The sequence below is a fragment of the Filicampus tigris genome, chromosome 13 (assembly GCF_054856515.1).
Source record: "Filicampus tigris isolate MCC_2025a chromosome 13, RoL_Ftig_1.0, whole genome shotgun sequence".
Lineage (NCBI taxonomy): Eukaryota > Metazoa > Chordata > Actinopteri > Syngnathiformes > Syngnathidae > Filicampus > Filicampus tigris.
In genome coordinates this window covers 11,108,392-11,128,472 of record NC_141229.1, presented here as the reverse complement: position 1 = coordinate 11,128,472, position 20,081 = coordinate 11,108,392, and the positions used below count along the sequence as shown (strand labels likewise).

Sequence of the window (20,081 nt, the reverse complement as noted above, 5' to 3'; positions counted from 1 at the left end):
CGCCAGCCAGACACAGACACACTGACACCGTCACTGAGCGGGAACCGCTCCCACGCTGCCCACACACAACTCAGGCGTGTGTACCACTACAAAAGAACTGTATCCATTCTCATCAAACCGAATTTCAATTTTACAATTTTTTTCCAAAAAAGAAGTCTGAAGTTCTAAATTCTTTAAATTCCCCATTCCCCCCAAAGCAAAGGAAATTCATTATAAAATTCTCAATAGTAAATTGGATTACCTCTGATGGTATACCCATCGTCTGAATTTTTAAGAAATCGCTTTAATTAGGACCACAACAACTGTTTATTCTGTGATGAAGACATTGAAACAACTGAACATCTATTTTATGACTGTAAATTTGTTTATGCCTTCTGGGAAGATTTGTATGACTGGTGGTTCCCTAAATTGGCCAATATTTCTACTCTGTCAAAAGAAAATGTTTTGTATGGTATTTCTGTCAAAGAGTCAACCCATGACCTAATAATTAACACACTTATAATTCTCGGAAAATATTTTATACATAAAAATAGATATATCAAATCTCAACCTAATTTATTTGTTTTTCATAAAGAACTGTGTCATTACTTTTCATCATTGAAATGTATGATAAAAAAATGCTGTGACATTGTGTAGATTAGTAGAGGAGCTGAACCTTGCTGAAAACCCCTAGCGTGCCCCTTCCTTTCTTCTTTTACTTCTTTATTGGTCATTGTGTTTATTTTATTTATTTATTTTATTTTTATTCTGGTGTTTTGTGACCCTTCCTGAGGCTTGTCTGTTACCTTTCCTGTTTTATGTTAACATTGTACTACGCCAATACGTTTTGTACATTAGAAGTTCAATTAAAATAAAATAAATAAAAAAAAAAATAATAATAATAAACCTTTCTTGTTTCCATGAGGAAGCGTGATTTGTCATGTGCTCCCCAGGTAGCCACTCAGTTCGTTTAAATTTGTCTCATATTTTAGACTCACAGGCATGTTTTATAACTATTTTACACCTATAGTAAAGTTACCACATAAAATCATTCTCACGCCAAACATTTGGTATTCAAATTAAGTGGATTTGAAAACATTATTCTTCATATGAGTAGGTTAAAAGACATTTAACCTGACAGTCATAGAAAGGGGCTAACTAAATTAATGTGATTGGCTGGCAGAGCGCTGGCGGGGCTTTTTGTAAACTTCCATAACAGAGAGGCAAGCCATATTCGTCTAAAAGGGTGATGTTTATTATCATCGGTATGAGTATATGATCGGCTGCGTAACCTACCCGTAACGATGTGTTCTAATGAAATTTACGCTTAAAAGTGTCAGTCAGTATTATTTTTTTTGACGCAATACATTCAGCTGAGCGCGCTTCAGTCATTTGCTAGCAAGTTAGCAAGTGGCTAACATTGCTTGAACTTCAGGATGAGCTTTTCACGGGAGAAAAAGTGTAAGTGTTCCGTTGATCGAGCTGCTGGTTTGCAGTCTCACCTCGCCGCGATTGTCGATTGTTTACTGTGGTTGTTACGTCCTTGATGATGTTGTTGTTTGGCGGCGATTGTTCTTTTGCAGTGCTGGAGAAAGCGAAATGCAAAGCCCAAAACAACAACAACATAAGAGAAGAGGCCAACATCTGCAATCAGCTTGGAGAGCTGCTATCAAGAAACGGTAAGTGCTCTACTTCTACTTCTTCTTTGCTTCAAGGATAAAATACACTATTATGGGTGGAAAAGTCACGTCTCAGTTAAACCGTCGACAACGCCACATCATCATGCTGCTGTTTCTATCTTTCTGATTATGTAATTGACATGATGTATAATCGAACAGTAAATAAATGCAAAGATAAAATGTATCAGTTAAAAAATGCATGGCGGAATCACTTGAAAGGTAATATATAAAGCTAAGAAGTTAATAAGGATAATAATAATAATATCATCCGCCTTTGTTGCGTGAGGCAGCTACAGCGTAACCCCGTAATTCTTGTAAATTTGGTAGGGTTGTGAATTATTTTCTAGGGTTTTGTTGTTGTTGTTTTTTTATATAAATTATTTGCTATCATTATTGTAACAAATATAACATTCTAACATATTCACTTAATTCATTGCTAAATTGGTTATTTTGAATAAAGATACATTTAAAACATTAATATTATGTAGTAATTATTTTTATAGCAATACAAATAAATAATTACGTGTGTATAGGTAATTATTTATGCCTGACTTTTTCCCCACAACTATATGCCGTATATTTTGCCTCACCCCACAGAGAACCATCCCACACACGCACAAATGGTATGTGCTACTTTGGAAATTTTTGGGATGGTTTTCAAGCTTAAATCAGTTTATAGGAAGAAAATTGTCCATACATTTTTTTTTGTCCCTTTTGCGAAACATCAGTACTTTTGTTTTTGGTGGATTTTATGGCGGTTCTTTTGTCAAGGTGACTATGAAGCTGCCATTGAAGAACACCAGCAGGAGTTGTCACTGTCTGAGGTGTTAAATGACGTAATTGGACGAGCCGTGGCCAATCGTAAGATAGGAGAATGCTATGCAGAGCTGGGGAACATTGAGACTGCACTTAAAGTGAGTTAATCTACAGTATATATGAATATTAATTTGCAAACAGAAACTCTTTATACTTTATTTAAATGTGTTGTGTGCATCTTTGTCTTGTTTAGCATCAGCGCCTTCACCTTGACTTGGCTCGCTCTGTCAAAGATCACACTGAGGAGCAACGGGCGCTCGCCACAATAGGTCGGACTTACCTTTTCTGCTTCGAATCCGACCAATCGAGGAAAAGTCTCGAACAAGCAGAAGATGCCTTCAGAAAGAGCCTTACCATTGTAGATGATCTTCAAGGTGTGAACCAACTGCTGCTCTCTGCCCCTTTCATGTATAACTATAATAATAATGTCAATTCATCCTGTTTCTGCCCCTGTGTGTCTTTTCAAGGGACGGTGCCAGAGCGTGAGATTCATGAAATGAAGGCTCGACTTTTCCTCAATCTTGGTTTGGTTTGTGACCACCTGGGAGAGCCCGAACGCTGCAGCAAGTTCATTCGTCGCAGTGTCTTCATTGCAGAGTAAGAGATGCCCAATGAAATACCAAGCGCCTCTTCTGAAAGTTAACCCGCCTAACCTTTATTGCACCTTTCCCCATCCTTTGTTGAATATGTCATCGTGTCAAGGCGAGATGAAAGAAAAGTTGTTTTCTTTCAAAATTGGGCAAAGAAAGGACTGTTAAAATGAATTTGATTCCACTATCTGACGGCATCACGCATGCAGCGCTTTTTGTATTTTTTTTCAATGAGTTGCCAACAGTTAGAATCTCTTATCTGGTGTGGAAATTCACATCCCCCATTAGTTTTTCTTACTGTCAATGCAAAGGTAGCATCTTATTTTCTTATGGCGTAAATTCTGGGCCATGATAAATTTTCTGATGTTTTTTTTAATCTTAAATGATAAATTATTATTTTGTAGCATAACCGTAACTTACTCACGTCACTTCTTCCCCATCGGTGTTTTCTTGCTTGCTTCTGTTCTCTCGAGCATCTTCTTGTCAAGTTGGTAAACTTTGTCAATGGCCTATTCATAAAAATATTGCTGCCTGCTATAAGTTATTTGGTGTGAAATACTTTCATAAAGGTTGGTCTGGAGTAACCAATGCTGGAGGTGGGTTCAAGTTTGCATGGAGGCACCTTTCCGAAGCATTTTTAAAATTCGAACAACCTTTCCTCCAAGTACTTTCAGATCATCTTGTTCGGATAGGAAAGGAAAGTGCCCATAAATGTTTCCTCTTAAATTTGCACCATCACATTTTTTTTCTTTTTCAACGGGTCCATCAAGCCGTTATCCGTGTCTGGTTATTCTTTAGTCAATTTCGCCATAGTTGCATTATTCTTACATTTGAATATGCAGTTAGAAATTACAAAAATAAATACACATGCTAACATTAGCTATTGCTGTGCCTTAGCTTTGTTCTCTTGGTGCCCTCAGTCTTCTCGCAAATAAAAGTTGTTTCTTTGTCATAGCAGCCAAGACGTTCAGGGAAGTAAAAGAGAAAGGTTATCCTTCGTTGATTGCTGCCGCATCTTGTTTGATGGAAACGTTCACTGCGGTGCATTTTTTGCTGTTTCCCACGGTGCTTACAGTGCTGTACACAGGAAAAAACTGCACAACTCTTTTTCATCCACTTACGTATTGAAAGGCGTGAGAACTTTGAAATGATAGGAAGCTACATTGTGGTTGCATACAAACAAATACAAATTCATAAGTATAAGAACAGAGGATTCAGGTGATTATTTCCCTAGGTTATGATTTGACTCATTTAGAAATAAAAATGGAAATCTGTGCCAAAGGGGACATTTTTAAATAGTTGGTGATGTTTTTAAACCACTTGCTTGCATAATTGTCATGTACTGTACATGCAAAAATGGGTGATTCAAGTAACTGCTGTTAATAGTCAAACTGAAAAAAAAATAAAGGAAATTGCATACTTAAGGAGTGCAGTACACCCTTTCTGCAAAAAGCTCCTTTTTATTTGTAGTTTTGTCAGTATTGTTATAGTTTTGCTCCTCATCTTATTGCTGATAACTTTGTTGAACTGCTTACTGTTTTTTATTTGATTGTTTGAGGATAAGCCGTTCAGAAAATGGACGGGTATTTTATATTTTCCAATATATTGTAGGCTGAATTTCACAGAGCTGTCTGAGAGTCCTCTGTACATTCGACTCTGACCTCGGTCTCTTTGCCTTCCTTTGTTTGCTGTTAACTCTCTTCTCATATGCTCTCAAAAAAGGAAGAGTGGGCTGCTTGAGGATCTCTATCGGGCCAATTACAACCTGGGCAACATCTTCTTCCGCAACGGCCATCACTCCAACTCCGTGCGCTGTCTCGAGCAAGCCAAAGAATGCGCCCGAAAGATGAAGGACAAGTTTAGCGAAAGCGAGTGCTTCCACTGCATCGGCAAGGTGACAACTTGCTCTAGAAAAGGGGTTGAAAGATGGAGGCTAAAATGAAACAATCAATTTTATGACCTTTTTTATTATTATAATTTTTTTTTAATACATTCAGGTCCAGCTTTCATTAGGTGACTTCGTAGCCGCGAGACGATCCCTTAAAAAAGCTCTGTTGTTGGGTTCCCAGCAGCAACAGGACAAGCAGGCGGTGAAGAAAATGTTTAAATATGGTAAAAGTACTTACTTGCTTTTTTTTTTATATACTCCACATTTATTTTTAATAGGGATGTGTAAAAGCATTAAGCAACTAGATTGTTTGTTTTAGAAATGCTATGTGTATGTAACTGTGTGGCTTCCGTGGAAGATTCTAATCTTCAGAAAACTAATTCCCACTTGTTAAAAATGAAATCAACTCGAAAAGTGATAGTTACAAAGGAATAAGTCTGGGCAATTAATTGAAATTTAATTGGGATTTCAATCTTGGCTTGCCTTGATCTTAAAAACAAAAGAAAAACTATTAATATGGCTGATGGTCCTGTGTGTGTATGCAAGTTCTTGCCTTGCTTGCAACAAGTGTGTTCAATATGTTTTCCTCTCCCTGAGTGTGGTTTAAGATGTTTAATGACACCGTATTATGAGTTTCCTGTAAAATTAAACATGCAAAAAAATAAATACAAACATTGTATATTTAAATACAATGCGTACGTTGTTTTAGAGACTTCGCTAGCCTATTGCTAGCTTACAATGGAAAATCCTATTGACGAGCTAGTAAGAATTACCATGGGGGGCGGGGGGTGTTGCTGTTGACTCAAATGTCCAGCCCATGTTACTAGTGCATAGACTATGATAAACAAATGGGTGGTCTCGTAATGATACTGGAGGTTTTGGGGGGACAGACTGTTCTATTGATGAAATAGTATTAATATTAGTATAGCAAATGTGTACATGTGATGTGAAAAATGTAAATAAAATAAAATGTTTACTGGCATCAGTACCTTTCCACATTCTCACTAAGATATACACTCATCTTCCTTGGCCCATGCACGACCTCTCTTAAGAGTTTCGTGGAAATCTTTTATTTATTTTTTTGTGCGTGTAATCCTGATGTTCCTCTATTTTCCGTTTTATCTATTGTTATATGACAATTTTTTTTTTTTTTTTTTTTAAATCAATTCCATAGCCGACCGGGGCTGTAAACTGGAAGAGGAGTTGGGGGAGAATCAAGCCAGAAACCTGAGCTCCCATGAGGCCATTGGGCTGTCAGAGCAACTCGGAGATCTCTACTGCAAGGTCGGCTGCTTCAACAAAGCCCTGGATGCATATCAAGCTCAGGTGATTTTTATTTTGCGTGTGTGTTTTAGTTAGTTACATTTTAAATGTAATCTATGAATGCGTTTTGTGAATTAATGCCGTTTATCCATCCGGATTAGCTTAAAGGAGCTGAGGCATTGGGGAAGCCCGCACGCGAGTTGGCGGTCATCCACGTGTCTCTGGCCGCCACCTTTATTGACCTGCGGCGGCACAGCGAGGCCGTGCAGCACTATAAGCAAGAGCTGGTGCTACGGGACGGCAGCCCGGCAGAGGTAATCCAATTTGCGAATGATGGGGAAAAACGTGCCATTTGCACGTCAACCCGAATGTCTGTGTGTGTGTGTCAGGAATGTAGCACTTGGCTAAACATCGCAGCGGCCCAGGAGGAGTGTGGCGGTGCTCCCGAGGATCAGGACAGCAGCTACAATGCAGCACTTGACTGCGCTCAGATGTGTGGGCAGGCCAGGCTACAGGTGAGAAGGCCTCTGATGGGAGCGATGGGATGGGAGAATCTCAGAAGGTTCTTAACGTCCCGACACTGACGTCATGTTATTCATTTTAGGATCACAAAACATTTGAGACTGATCAAATGGTTGCAGTCAAGCATTTCACCCTATGTGCCCATTGTGCCCTGAATTAATTGTTGATTAATCATGTCCTGGACATGATTTTCAACAGTTAATTCGCAAAGCTTGACATAATGTGTTTTTCTTTGAGGAGCAGTTTTGCTATTCAATGACTTTATTTGAGGAGCAATTTACTAAATTTAAGGAGCAATTTCTTTTGTGGTTAATAACAGGTACCTGAAGCAAGGATTTTATTAAAAAATAAAATACAACAATGTAACGGGGGTGTTAAATGTAGGGCTGCAGCTAAGAAATATTTTAGCACTCGAGTATCTTATATTGAAAATTATAATGAATAATCCAGTATTTGGATAAAGCATATTTTTGCTTGGTTAAAGAGCAATAATGAATTCAAAAGACAAAATAAGAAATAAACCATTTCAGAGATGCCAACTAACGGAAACTCACTTCCAGAACAATTTGTCTAAATTTGCATATTTTAAAAATGATATCAAGGATATTACTGCGGGACAGTTGGGGTTTAAGTACAGGGGAGCGTGTGTGCTCCGTCTATTTGCCTTGGTCCCCCAAATGACAAATTATAGCGCCGGACCGAGCCAGCCCAAATGTGATCATTAGTGGCTTGTGCATTGATGACGAAGGTCATCAGTCTCAAATTCAATATTTAATATTACGTTTTTTTAAAATCCGGAACAATACGACTTAACTTATTCTGTACTTGTATGTAAGCCACAAATTTGACGGTAGCCATGATTAACGGAGACCACGCCCTCCACAAGAATGTAAAAAGGTGCATTAACAGTTTCACTGTAAAGTAGCTGTGTAGGAGCCGAACTCAAATAGTGGTCACTGGGCGTCTTGACCAGAGAGCTAGGTTCATATTCATAACACGACACATAAACAGCTGTTCATGGTATTGCTATTCCAATGTTTTTAAAGGAGTTACAAATTTTGATAGCCCTCTTATTTTTAGCCTTGAATTCCACTCGCTATTGATTCTTAGCGCAGTTATTATGCCCATCCATTTAACTTTTTAAACTAAACCAGGATGAGTCCAGTTCCAGAAAAAGACTTCTCACCCACCCCCAAGCTAACTGCAGTTTAGGATCTGTGTTGCCATGGTAGCAGACAGCTGTTACATCAGAATCATACGCCTTTGCGGCTTTTCGTTGGAAACATTCAACACTCAGCTTATCAGTAACTGCATCTGATATTTTGGTGATTATGTTTAGCTACGGGCAGCGTGGAACACTCGTGGTTATCACGTCTGCCTAACAGTCGCGAGGCTCTGAGTTCAAATCTCGTGTGGAGTTTGCATGTTCTCCCTTTGCTTGTGTGGAATCCTGCAGGTACCGGTATTCTGGCTTCGTCCCACATTTCATAAACATGCAAGTTAGGTGACGGAAATTGGAGACTCTAAATTATCCAGGAGTGAACGTGAGTTTGAATGTTTGAAATGATCTGGCCTGCAATTGCCTGGCGACCAGTCCACCACCTCTGTCTTGCCCGAGATCAGCTGGGATAGGCTCGAGCTTACTCACAACCTTAATTTGGACAGGAGTTGTAGAGAATGGGTGGAGGGAGAGCTCTCCTCACAATGCAATGTACCAATCTACCGTAATAATAGACATTGTTCAATGAATACCTCTCTGAGGGCTTCAAATAATAAATCTGTAAAGGCATTTTTTTATATGGCTCTTGCTTTGTGCACGTGTACCTGTGTAATATCGTGGTCAGTGAGTGCACATATGCGGTAGTCAGCTCAGGTTTTTCTCCCCTACAGAAGCGCGTTTTGAGGCTTTGGTTGGCAGCGCAGAGGCGAAAGGGCTCATCAGACGCCAACGACACTGAAGCAAAACTGTTGGAGCTGTGTGCCTCCAAAGGATGGAGTCCAGATGGCAGCGATGGAGAAGAGGAGGTAGAGGAGGAGATGGACTACAGTGAACCTCTGGATGATAGTGATGTTGTTCTCTCAGACTCAGGTTGGTCTGTTCATTTTTTTTTTTTTTTTTACTCAAAGCGTCCATACCATGCATTGGCTCTCAAGTTGAACCCTTAATTAATTAATTAATTGTTTCTAGATGACGACCTGGAGGGATATGACAAAATGGTGTCTGGAAGGAGGAAAGCAGGACGGGTGAGAGGGCGGGAGAAATATTATTTCTCTCTCACAACTTCAGTGATACATTTTTGCCACACTGCTTCTTTCTGCAGTGGAACAAGAGGAATGAGAAGGGTGAGACATCCCTCCACAGGGCGTGCATAGATGGCAACTTGAAGCAAGTCCAGTATCTGGTGGAACAGGTGAGTCAAAGATAAGATTTAAACACATAAAAGCTCCAATTTCCATTAATACAGCCATAGCAATGTCTTAGTAATCCAAAAAAAAAAAAAAAAAAGATCTGGCAAGCTGCACTCATAATTGCCTTGTACAGTGTATAAACCAGACTACCAGGCATTTATACGAGGGACGCCTTTATTTATACTGTAATATATTTTCCATAAATTGATAATATTAAAATGAATTATTTAAAGAGGAAGTCAAAACAACAGACAACACCCAAACATTTTTTTCAAGAATATGTTCTATGTAGGCCCGCTAGTTAAAACACAGCATTCTGATCAATATTCTAATATTGTGTTTGTGGAATGAGTTAAGCAGCAAAATTCACCCATTTTTAGCCAACTCAGCAAGCGGCCATTTTGTCACTTTTGTTGACTAAAAATGACATCACGGTTGCTTAGGGCTCGGATAACAACCAATCATGGCTCAGCTTCAGAAAACAGGTGAGCTGTAATTGGTCGTTACCTGATCCCTGAGCAACTGGAAGGATTGATTAGCAAAAATGCTCCTCAAAGGGAAAAAAAGTTATTTCGAGCCTTGTATAAAAGTATGCATACTGGTATATTGATTTTGTCTCACTCACAAATTTATTTACTTGGTGTGAAATTTGGGTTTATATAAGTTGAACACGAAGCTGATTTATTTGCAGGGAGCCAGACTTATTTAGAAATAGATAATAATAATTTAAATAATAATACAATAATAGTAATAATAATAATAATAATAATACCATGAACATATGCGTTCACTTTTAACCTACCTATCTAAAACATAATTGCTTTTTCTAAGAGTCAACGCATACCGAACCGAAAACGGTGAGCTCAAAACCGAGATACGACCCGAACTGCGGATTTTGTGAACTGTTCCATCCCTACATTATAAATGTTGTTGTTTTTTGTACTTTGCTTTAATGGAGGTACTATTTGCGAAAGCCTGTATGCTTATGCTGTCAGGGCCACCCAGTGAACCCCAGAGACTATTGCGGCTGGACTCCCCTGCATGAGGCCTGCAACCATGGTCACTATGGTAACTGATTTAAACTCATTAAACTGCTGTACAGTATGTTTCTTTGAAATAATACCATCTCTCTCTCGCTCTCGCTCTCTGTCTGTCTCTCTCTGTCTGTCTCTCTCTCTCTGTCTCTATGTCTGTCTGTCTCTCTCTCTCTGTCTCTCTCTGCCTCTGTCTCTCTCTCTCTCTCTCTCTGCCCCCCCCCCCCCCCCCATTCATTCATTCCCATCCAGACATCGTGGTCGTGCTGTTGGACCGAGGTGCCAACATAAACGACCAGGGTGGCAACTTATGTGATGGCGTGACTCCTCTCCACGACGCCCTGACCTGTGGCAACTTCCCGGTGGCCAGACTCCTGGTGGAACGAGGGGCCTCCATCAACCTCCGCAACGCTAAGGTATGCGTGCGTGCGTGTGTTGTGTTAGTGTTACAGTGTGTATCTCGCTGACCGGAGAAGATTTGTGAATGTTTGCGCAAGCAGCGAATGTTGCTTCTTCATCAGGGTTCGTTTAAAGTTGCAAAGACGTTCACTAGACATTCGCAAAGAGTTTTAATGGTCGCAATCAGTTTTTCTCGTCTATGCTCAAAATGTCTTTGCTTTTCTAACTGCCCAGGCAAATTTAAGCAACATTTTTAACTGTCATTAAATTGTTAATCCCTTTTAATAGTTAAAAAAAACAAAAAAAACTTAACTTTAATGACAAAGCATGAGGAAGTCGGTCATATCTTGGAAATTTTTGCAGTTATTCTTTTTATTTTTTAGTCTTTTTTTAATTTTTTTTTTTTAAAGTGTGTTTCAGTCTCATGATGTACAGTATGTTATGTCTGTCAGGGTGAGACTGCAATGGACACCCTCCGTCAATGGCAGAGGACATACAAAAAGGAGCTGGACCATGAGGCCAAGCAAGAGTGTGCAGCTACAGAGCGACTCTTGAAGAAGGCGCTTACAGGAGGAGGTAATAAATCTTTTGCACTGTAAACATTCTCTCAAATAAGATCTAATTTCCCTACCCTCCACAGTGCCCGCCGTCACTGCTCCCCCTCCCAAACCTTTTGATGCTCTGCAGGACAGCCAGCTGTTCGATGCCGAAAACTCTGAGCCACTTTCGTTCTCTGGAGGGGGCCGTGTCCCCAGCCAAGACTGGCCTAAGAGCAGCAATTGGCTAGAGCCGAATGCTTATCCTAGCCTCAAGAAGCGGCTCCGAGCCAGAGGGACAGAAGCCGCTCTTCTTTATGGGGTAATTACTGTAGTTATAGTTAGTGTATTGATATACTATTATGCTTAATCAACACCGTGCCTCAATTTGTCCAAAGTCAAATTTGAGCAATTTTTGTTTTTACAGTGTATATAAAATATACGGACCCATGTTCGAATGCCAAGTTTTTGTGATTTTATTTTTCCAAGACCAAGAAAAATAATTTCAAATATTTTGTCATTGTCATGTCATTTTCGGTCGACAGAAGTGACAAAATGGCCGCCCCCACAGATGGCTTAAAACGGGTGGACTAACTCTTATAACACAAACGCAATATTCATCAGAATGCCTTGTTTCAACATATAGGCTTGCATTGAACATATTCTTGAAAAAAATATGTTTGGGTTGACTTCTGCTTTAATGCCTTGGAATTTTTTTCTACACTTTTGAATTCTATCAATGAACAATAACATTACTAGGACGCAGTTCATGTCCATTGTAATGCTTATAAAGTACCTTTCATACTTACACAATGTGAGTTATTTACTACTTTGTCTCATCCTACCCTCTCATGCATGCGTCTCCAATATAATATGCGTCGTGAAGAAACATTTGGTATTTCAGTAAATAAGCATTTGTTTTATTTTCAGAATAAGAGCAGCTCTTCAGATGACAGTGACTCCGAGAGCCCTGTTAGTCCCCTACATCCGGTCCGCCAAAGACTCTCAGTCCCAGCAGCTCATTGTCAAAAAGTTCCAACTCCAAATAAAGACGCAGATTTAGTCTCCAACTCCGCCAGGGAAAGTGAGCATGAGCCACCTCCTCCTTTCGTCTTCACAAAGGACGATTACCACACCGCCATCCGAGGGTTGGGAAGCGCTAAAACCCTCCTGCAAGGCCGCTCAAAACAATCTCACTTCCCCATCATGCCTGGCTTACCATCCAGCAGCAAATCTGCTCTCGTTCCCGAGGAGGACTATCAGGGTGATTGTTGGCTGGAGAATGATTTGGTGGAAAGTCAGCCCAGAAAGAAGAGGTTTCGAGTTGAGCAGAACGAAGCAAGAGAGGACAAAGCATCATCCACACCTACGAGAGCGCCAAACCCTCAGATGTCTTACAGGAGTGAGAACTCGGAAACCTTTAATCTCTTTATTTTGTCCGCAGTTTCTACAATATTTGTATGCTCTCAGGTTCTACACTTCCGTCATCCAGCACCAGGGGGCCCTCTGTGAAAAGGAACAGCTCGGTAAAGCCTCAGCAAGTGAAAATGACTCAGATGGCTGGCATGGTCCGTTTGGGCAGACGAGAAGTCAACAGGTCACATAGCCCCACCCTGACAGATGACGAGACGAGACCAGAGACTCCTCCGCCACCTCATCCAATACACATGCAGGTCAGGGAACAAAACAAGTGTCTTTTTGTCTACATTCTGAGACAAATGTTATTTATTTGCCATTGACCAGTCAAGACATTAAGTACACTTGCACAATACAATATCATAGCTATTTCGTACGTTTTTTCAAAATAATAATGCTCAGTTTTGATTGACACGTTAATTTAACAGTGTTTTTTATGCATGCATCCATTTTCTATAACGCTTGTCCTCGTTAAGGTTGTGGGTGAGCTGGAACCAACCATTGCAAGGCACATATGAACAATCATTCACACTTGCAATTACACCTACAGTGTGTGCAGTTGGGCGACTGAGAAGCGGAGTGGGCATTTATTTTTGTCACTTTGCACGGGAATTGATTTAATGTTTGTTTTAACAGAAAATGTGTTTTTGCTTACATAGTTTGCACCAAACATCCGTCTAATTTAGCAATATTTCATAGAAGATCATAAATAACATTCACTTACACTAACATACGCCATGTAAGGAAACCAAAATATTGACGAGCATGTGAAAGCCAATTAATGAATACATTGTTGCATTATTATGAAGTTATATACACACCATTAGATTGTGCAGATGTGACCTAAAAGACTTATTCAAGTGTCCAGTAGTGAACATTCTATACACATTTTTAAACTTATTCACTGCAATTGACATCTTTGTCTTTTCACATTCCAGCCAATCAATCCCAGGAACTTATTTATATTTTCTTCAAATTTTTTCAAACGTTTTCTGTAAAAGAGTGTCTGAAAAATGTCTATCAATGAATGAGTTAATTTAATTTTAATTGTGTGTCCTTTCCGCCTCTGATTCAGGGGCCAGCTGCTTCCACCCCTATGTCACTGCCTCCACCAATAAGGATGAGGGTCAGAGTTCAGGACGACATCTTCCTCATCCCAGTTCCGCAAAGGTTTGTTGACACAGCGAAAACATTTCATTGAGTTTGTGTGATGTTATTAATCTGTCGTCTACCGCAGCGAGGCAGAATCTTGCACGGTTTCGTGGCTCTGTGACCAGGCAGCGCAGCGTTACTACCAGAAGTGTGGCTTGCTGCCTCGCCTGTCGCTGCAGAAAGACGGCGCTCTGCTGTCCTCGCACGACCTCCTGTTGACCATCCTGCACACCAACGAGGAGGTTTGGACCGCATGAACGTCTTTGTTCCCGACAACATGAATTCCGAGCAAGACTGATGTTGCAGGTGTTGGCTGAGGTGTCGTCTTGGGACCTCCCCCCTCTGCAGGAGCGCTACAAGAAGGCGTGCATCAGCCTGGCAGTGGGTGAGCAACCAACACACACATGCAGATCTCCTAATTCACCCAGCAGCTTTCAAAGGCACATATTATGGAAAGTTGACTTTTAATTGCTCGTATACAAATAGTTGGGTCCGTTCAGGTAAATCTTTTTAAACGTCTACCCATTTTTCTCCCCATTTCATTACGTTTTTCCATTTACAGAACATTCAGCCTGCATCATCATCCTTTTAGTTTGGGATTTTTCTGTAAATAGTCTAAAAGTAGTCACAAGACCACCATCATTGCATCCTCTCGTATGTTGATCATGCAAGATTTCTGTTTTAGAAGACTAGATTCTAGATCGTTGGGGGAAGAGAATCATTATCCGCTAATCTCCACACAGCACTCCACACACAGTATGATCAAAACCGTTAAATGACTGATTTTTTTTTTTTTTTTTCTCCCCTGAGATGTTTTTTTATTTTTTTATAAATCCTTGTGTGTCAATCTGTCCTTAGTCGTCATGGTAATTAAAGCAGGACTTGCCATTGGCGCAACAGCAGTATGAAGCAGAAAGGGGCCAGTTTTCGGCAAGACACAATATTTTGTGTTTACTGTTCTATATTCATTGGTCCTTGGGCTATTTTGACAAAAAAATGTCAACAAAATGTGATTAAGACACCTGGGAACGATTTGAAATTGTTAGCAAAAAAAATACCATACCCTGTGTGTGTGTCCATGTAGAGGAAAAGAGGCGTGTCAGCCGGCTGTGCGAGGTGCAGGACGGAAGCTCCTCCGTGTTGGTGTGCGGACTCGGCTTGGGCGCGTCCTCCCTCGCCGCCCTCCTCCGTGCCCTCAAACTGCAGGCCAACCTCACCGAGCTGCGCATGTCAGGCAACCGCCTTGACGACAACCTCCTCGCCGAGCTGGTCACCGCCGCCGCCACCATGCCTCAACTCTGTGTGCTGGACATTTCGGCCAATCAGGTCACAGGAGAGGGGCTTGAGAAAGCAGCGAAAACCGTAGTGGGACTAAGCCAACCTGCATTTCCAGTAAGTCGCATTTCTGGAACTGCTCTGATCCAGATTATTAGCAAACAAACGGTTTTTTTTTTTGAACAAATATACAATGAAACCTCCAAGTTGAATGCAGTCTATTCTGTGACGCTGGAGTTAGAGATATTGCTGCAGTAATCAATTGATATTTAATTAAGTTCCATGGTTGCCACAGTTTGCCTCTTCACTCTCACTAATGTTGACACCACAAAATTCGAAGAAAAAGAAAACACTCTTAAGTAAATTTTAGATGCTTTAAGGTAAAGTCTCAAGATCCACATGATAATGGTTGGAACTCCATGTTTTGTTTAAAATTTGAGCCATATTTTTCCAGGACATTTTAGTTTCAATTAAACCACTTTTTGCAAGTTCAACTGACGCTGCTTAAAGAGTAACTAAGTAAAGGGTTTTGTCCTTGACAAATCTAATCATGGTCAGTTTTGATTGTGTGCATGTGAGTGGTTTGCTGTTTGTAGAATGCGAACATCAGCTTTGGGAATCTTAACTACAGCCAGCAATGCATACAGGCAGCATTATTCTGCTCTGACAACAGGAAACAGGAGTTCAGAACATTATGAGCTATCGTACCAATTATACAGGGCTATCAGAACTCCTGCGATATTTGCTGGACTTTAGGCCAAATTGACTGAGCTAAAAAATCGCTTGCATTGAGTTTTTCAGGACATTTATTTTGTCTGCTTTTTTTTTTTTTGCCTCCTGAGATGCTCAATTTCCACTAACAACATGGTTGCGAACAGATGGCGCTAGTTTACAAAAGTACAGTCAGTGTTGCCAAATTAAATTTAGTGACTTTTATGACACCTCTAGTGAGAATTTTTCCAAATAGCGACTTTAATGTCAAGCAACAGACAACATGAGGGAATCATTTTGACATTTTTCCATATGACAAGAAAGGAAAAAAGGCAACCACGCTGAACTTTACTAGAGATAATATATACATTACAAGAGCAGTCGACATGTTGGAAACTTTTGACTCTTCTTCTCCCATGTGTCTCACATCATTGTTCCTTTTGTTTCCTGCTAGTGTCTGAAGGAGTTGAACCTCAGCCTGAACCCGCTGGGTGACAATATATCAGAGTCTCTGTCCTCACTGCTATCCGCCTGCCCGCTCCTGGCTGAGCTGTCTCTACGCAGCTGCGGCTTGACATCTCGCTTTCTGCAGCAGCATCGCTTGCTGCTCGCCAGCGCCCTGACAGGTGGCAACATTTGCCCTGTCAATTAATACAAGGCTGTCTCCACAGTAAATAACTGTATTCATATTTTTTAAACCCCCAGGAACGGGCCACCTGAAGTCAGTGTGTCTTTCCCACAATGCGCTGGGCTCCACTGGATTTGAGCAAGTGCTGAAAACGCTGCCAATACACACGCTCACACACTTGGACCTGTCGGCTGTGCGCAGGGGCACCACTGATTACCCGGCGCTGGAGCACCTTACCGTCCTCCTGTCGCAGGTACATGCACTCGCGAGCCCTAACAATAAATGGACCTATACCATGAATGGACCAAAAATCTAAACTGGTTCATTTAGATTTGTTATTGAAACAGTTATCTCCATGCACATCTTAAAAGCATTTTTTTCTCCTTAGGATAACTGTTCACTAACCCACCTCAATCTGGCGGCGAATGGTTTAACAGACAGCAGTGCAGCCACCTTGGCCAGGTTTGGTGATAACACATGTTTTTTTTTTTTTTTTAATTATAATTCTTACACATACCACAAACTAACATTACAATATCTACGATTGGCTGGCGATCACTCCAGGGTGTATCCAGCCTCTTGGCTAAAGTCAGCTGGAATAGGCTCCACCACACTGCGACCCTAATGAGGGTAAGCGGACATGGATGGATAAATGGGACATTGCATTATTTCCGTTGTGAAATATCTGATTACTATGTAAATTGTGTTACTGGCTATCCTATCAAATATATCAATCCATTTTGTATAGCACTTGTCATCACTTCGGGTCACGGGATGGCGGGGTACACCCTGAACTGTTCGCCAAAAATTGAGCTATGAGGTTCGTCAAGGAATGAATTAAACTCATAAGTCACGGTAATACTCGCTGTATTTTTATACAAGAATTATAAAGTACATTTTCCGTAATAGATCCCTTTTAAAGTTGACTTCCTTTAGGCTGAAGATACCATGTGAGAGTAAGTAAAGATGTATGTACTTCTACGTAGTCTTTGTCGAAATTGTCTTGTTGTCATCTTTCTGTTTTTAGGTGTCTCCCTATATGTCCCAACATAGTGAATTTGGACCTGTCAGGAAACCCGTCCATCACCTCAGTAGGATTCCACAGCATCCTCGGGGCCCTCCGAGAAGCACATCGGCCACTGACTCTTCTAAACCTTCAAGGTATTTTCTTGTCCGGCTGTGCAATTAATTGGAATTCAATTACAATTACGATTATTACACTCCACGATTACAAAATTGCCGTAATCGTAAAAAACGATTCTTACTATGCATTTATGTCGCTGCTTGTTTAGAATTCATATTTGAATTTATACCTATGCAATTTTTTTTATTTTATAACAAATAATTTTATAAATTTTGTTCGGCCCAAAATGAACTTACTTACATGTATTTATTATTATTATTTATGTGTCTTTATATTTTTTACATTTAAACGTTTTCTTGTTTGTACCAAAAAATAAATGATCGTTTGTGACTGATTTCAATTATTACCAAAGTAATCGTGATTAATATTTTTTTCATAATCGAGCAACCCTACCTTCCTGTGTGATTATACCAAATTAAAAAAAATATATAGCAGAGGGCATCCAGTATGTACATTTTCATTCCATTTGTTGCGCCACCTTCAGGTTGCCAGGTCTCTGGGCCTTTGGACAGCGAGGATCTGGATGCTTTGTCAGAGCTGGTCCAAGACCTGCGTCTTTGCTCTCAGGGCCTCAACAAGCTGGACCGGCAGGCTTTAAAGCAGAGCTGGACCAGTCGTCAGCCTCACGGCTATTTTGTAGACCGAAAAGCAGCGTGCTTCCTCTCTATCGCGGCCTCCTCGTGACTTTAGTGAAATGTGCTTGTAGACCTGAGACAGTGGCAGATATTTAGTGAAGTCTCCAGCAACATTTTATTTCAAAATTCCCATTTTCTGTGACTATTTACATGTTGTTTAACTTATTCACATGATTGTTTTTTATATAAATGTTAGTTAAAAAAAAGGAGGAAAACAATTAAAGAAGCTCAAGTTTGTCATTATAAAGGAAATCATTTGTTTGTTTATGTATAACGTCAACATGAAGCCTACTGCAAACACGCATTCCAGGAATGCCAATTTAGCTGATTTCCCCAAATAGTGGCTTTCACTTTAACACATGGTGTATTTCCCAAACTCTCAGCACACCACTAAATAAAAAGGCCACAAAAACCTTGTATAGTATAGTGAAATAATGATGATTTACTTAAAGGAGAAATCACCCCAAACATATTTTTTTTCAAGAATATGTTCCCAGCAGGCCCACTAGTTGAAACACAGCATTTTGATTAATATTGCGTTTGTGGAGCAGCAAAATCCACCCGTTTTTATCCATCTCAGCGGCGGCCATTTTTTCATTTCTGTCAGCTGAAAATGACATCACAACTGCTCAGGGCTCAGCTAACGACCAATCACGGCTCAGATTCAGAAAACAGGTCAGAACGTAGCCGTGCCATAGCAAGTTGATTTTGGCATCATGCATTTAAACAGATAAAAAAACACCTCTCAAAAAAATGCCCCAGAAAAAATATGTGGTGCCCCCAGGTTGAAATTGATGACATTTGTCCATACGTTTCATACTTTTGCAATGTATAAATGGGTACCATGACTTTGACAATGTACAGCGAATAGTGTTTGCCTTCACCTTCTTGCCATACGCAAACATTTTAAAGGTGATTCTGCTCATTTCTCAACAATAATTCAAGCAATTTGTCACCTCTTGGGGAAAAATAGTCATGAAAGCATTCAGAAAAGTGTCAAATGTAAAAAAATTTCCAACTTATATAATATTTGTTGATATGGTTGAAATGTCCGATATACTGCAAAAGTAAACAGTGATTCTGCAGAATCACCTTGTTAAATTGTATAACCTTTCTTGTTTTCTAAATATGTCCTTATAAACAATGTATGCTGTACAGTATATGAGAGGCTCACGTCGCACTGCAATGAACTTCTGTACATGTTTGGAAAGGAACGGCGATGGTGTCAGAACCAAACAATGCCGCCACATAGCTTCCACTATTACATAACGTCCTTATATCTCTGTCTTCATCTCATATGACTAAAATGTACACACATTTTCTCTACTGTATATGCATGCTGTTGTAGTCCAGTGTTTGCAAACCAGAAGAATGATATCGTTTGCGCACTCGGGGAATGTTTGTGTCACTCCCTGAGGCAAGAAGTTTACCTCATAAGGTTCACTATACATCAAAGAAAATAATCAGTTATGTGGGCGGCACAAATATGGAGCTCATCTTGGCAACCAAGCGGCTCGGTAACCTCAGTGGCTTGCACATCAGTGACTCTGCTGCTGAGCATAACCCTAGAAGGAGAAGGCTGGGCCAATCAGGGCGCAGCACTGAAACTCTTGACAGCCACTCACACACAGCCTGAGCACACTCGGGCTTTACCATCAGCTGTTGCACACATGGCTGAGGCTCAGCGCACATACCAGCCGCGGGGTTCACACACATATGCAATGTTTTCATCTCCTTAACAAGCCACCATCGGCGCTGCCTTGACTGGGTCATCAGAGTGAGCCTTGGAGTCGGCCATGAATGACTTGCAAATGTAAAGTTACACAGTGTGGATCAAAATAACATATGAAGCAGAGATCAGCTGTATTCATTTCATGGGATGTCATTTTCATGTTTAAAACTATATCAGAACTCGTATATAATGCAAGGCGCCAGGTTGCCCCTAAATGGTGGGATTTTGCTCCTAAAATTTCAGACCGTACATTTTGGATCTACTCACACCTGC

General features: G+C 40.4%; 1 protein-coding gene across 1 annotated transcript; it reads left to right on the top strand.

Annotated features, from left to right (window-relative positions):
• Positions 1-1,178: 1,178 nt before the first annotated feature.
• Positions 1,179-19,169, top strand: tonsl (tonsoku-like, DNA repair protein). Its single transcript, XM_086050587.1, has 28 exons — positions 1,179-1,440; positions 1,563-1,658; positions 2,430-2,572; positions 2,668-2,848; positions 2,942-3,071; positions 4,787-4,958; positions 5,062-5,176; positions 6,127-6,278; positions 6,377-6,529; positions 6,605-6,730; positions 8,628-8,826; positions 8,926-8,981; positions 9,059-9,148; positions 10,142-10,214; positions 10,433-10,596; positions 11,032-11,155; positions 11,220-11,437; positions 12,046-12,517; positions 12,586-12,788; positions 13,607-13,701; positions 13,769-13,925; positions 13,990-14,068; positions 14,768-15,075; positions 16,124-16,295; positions 16,375-16,550; positions 16,686-16,759; positions 17,325-17,458; positions 17,926-19,169. The coding sequence occupies exons 1-28, from the start codon at positions 1,416-1,418 to the stop codon at positions 18,123-18,125; spliced, it is 4,287 nt and encodes a 1,428-aa protein (XP_085906713.1). The 5' UTR covers positions 1,179-1,415; the 3' UTR covers positions 18,126-19,169.
• Positions 19,170-20,081: the final 912 nt, after the last annotated feature.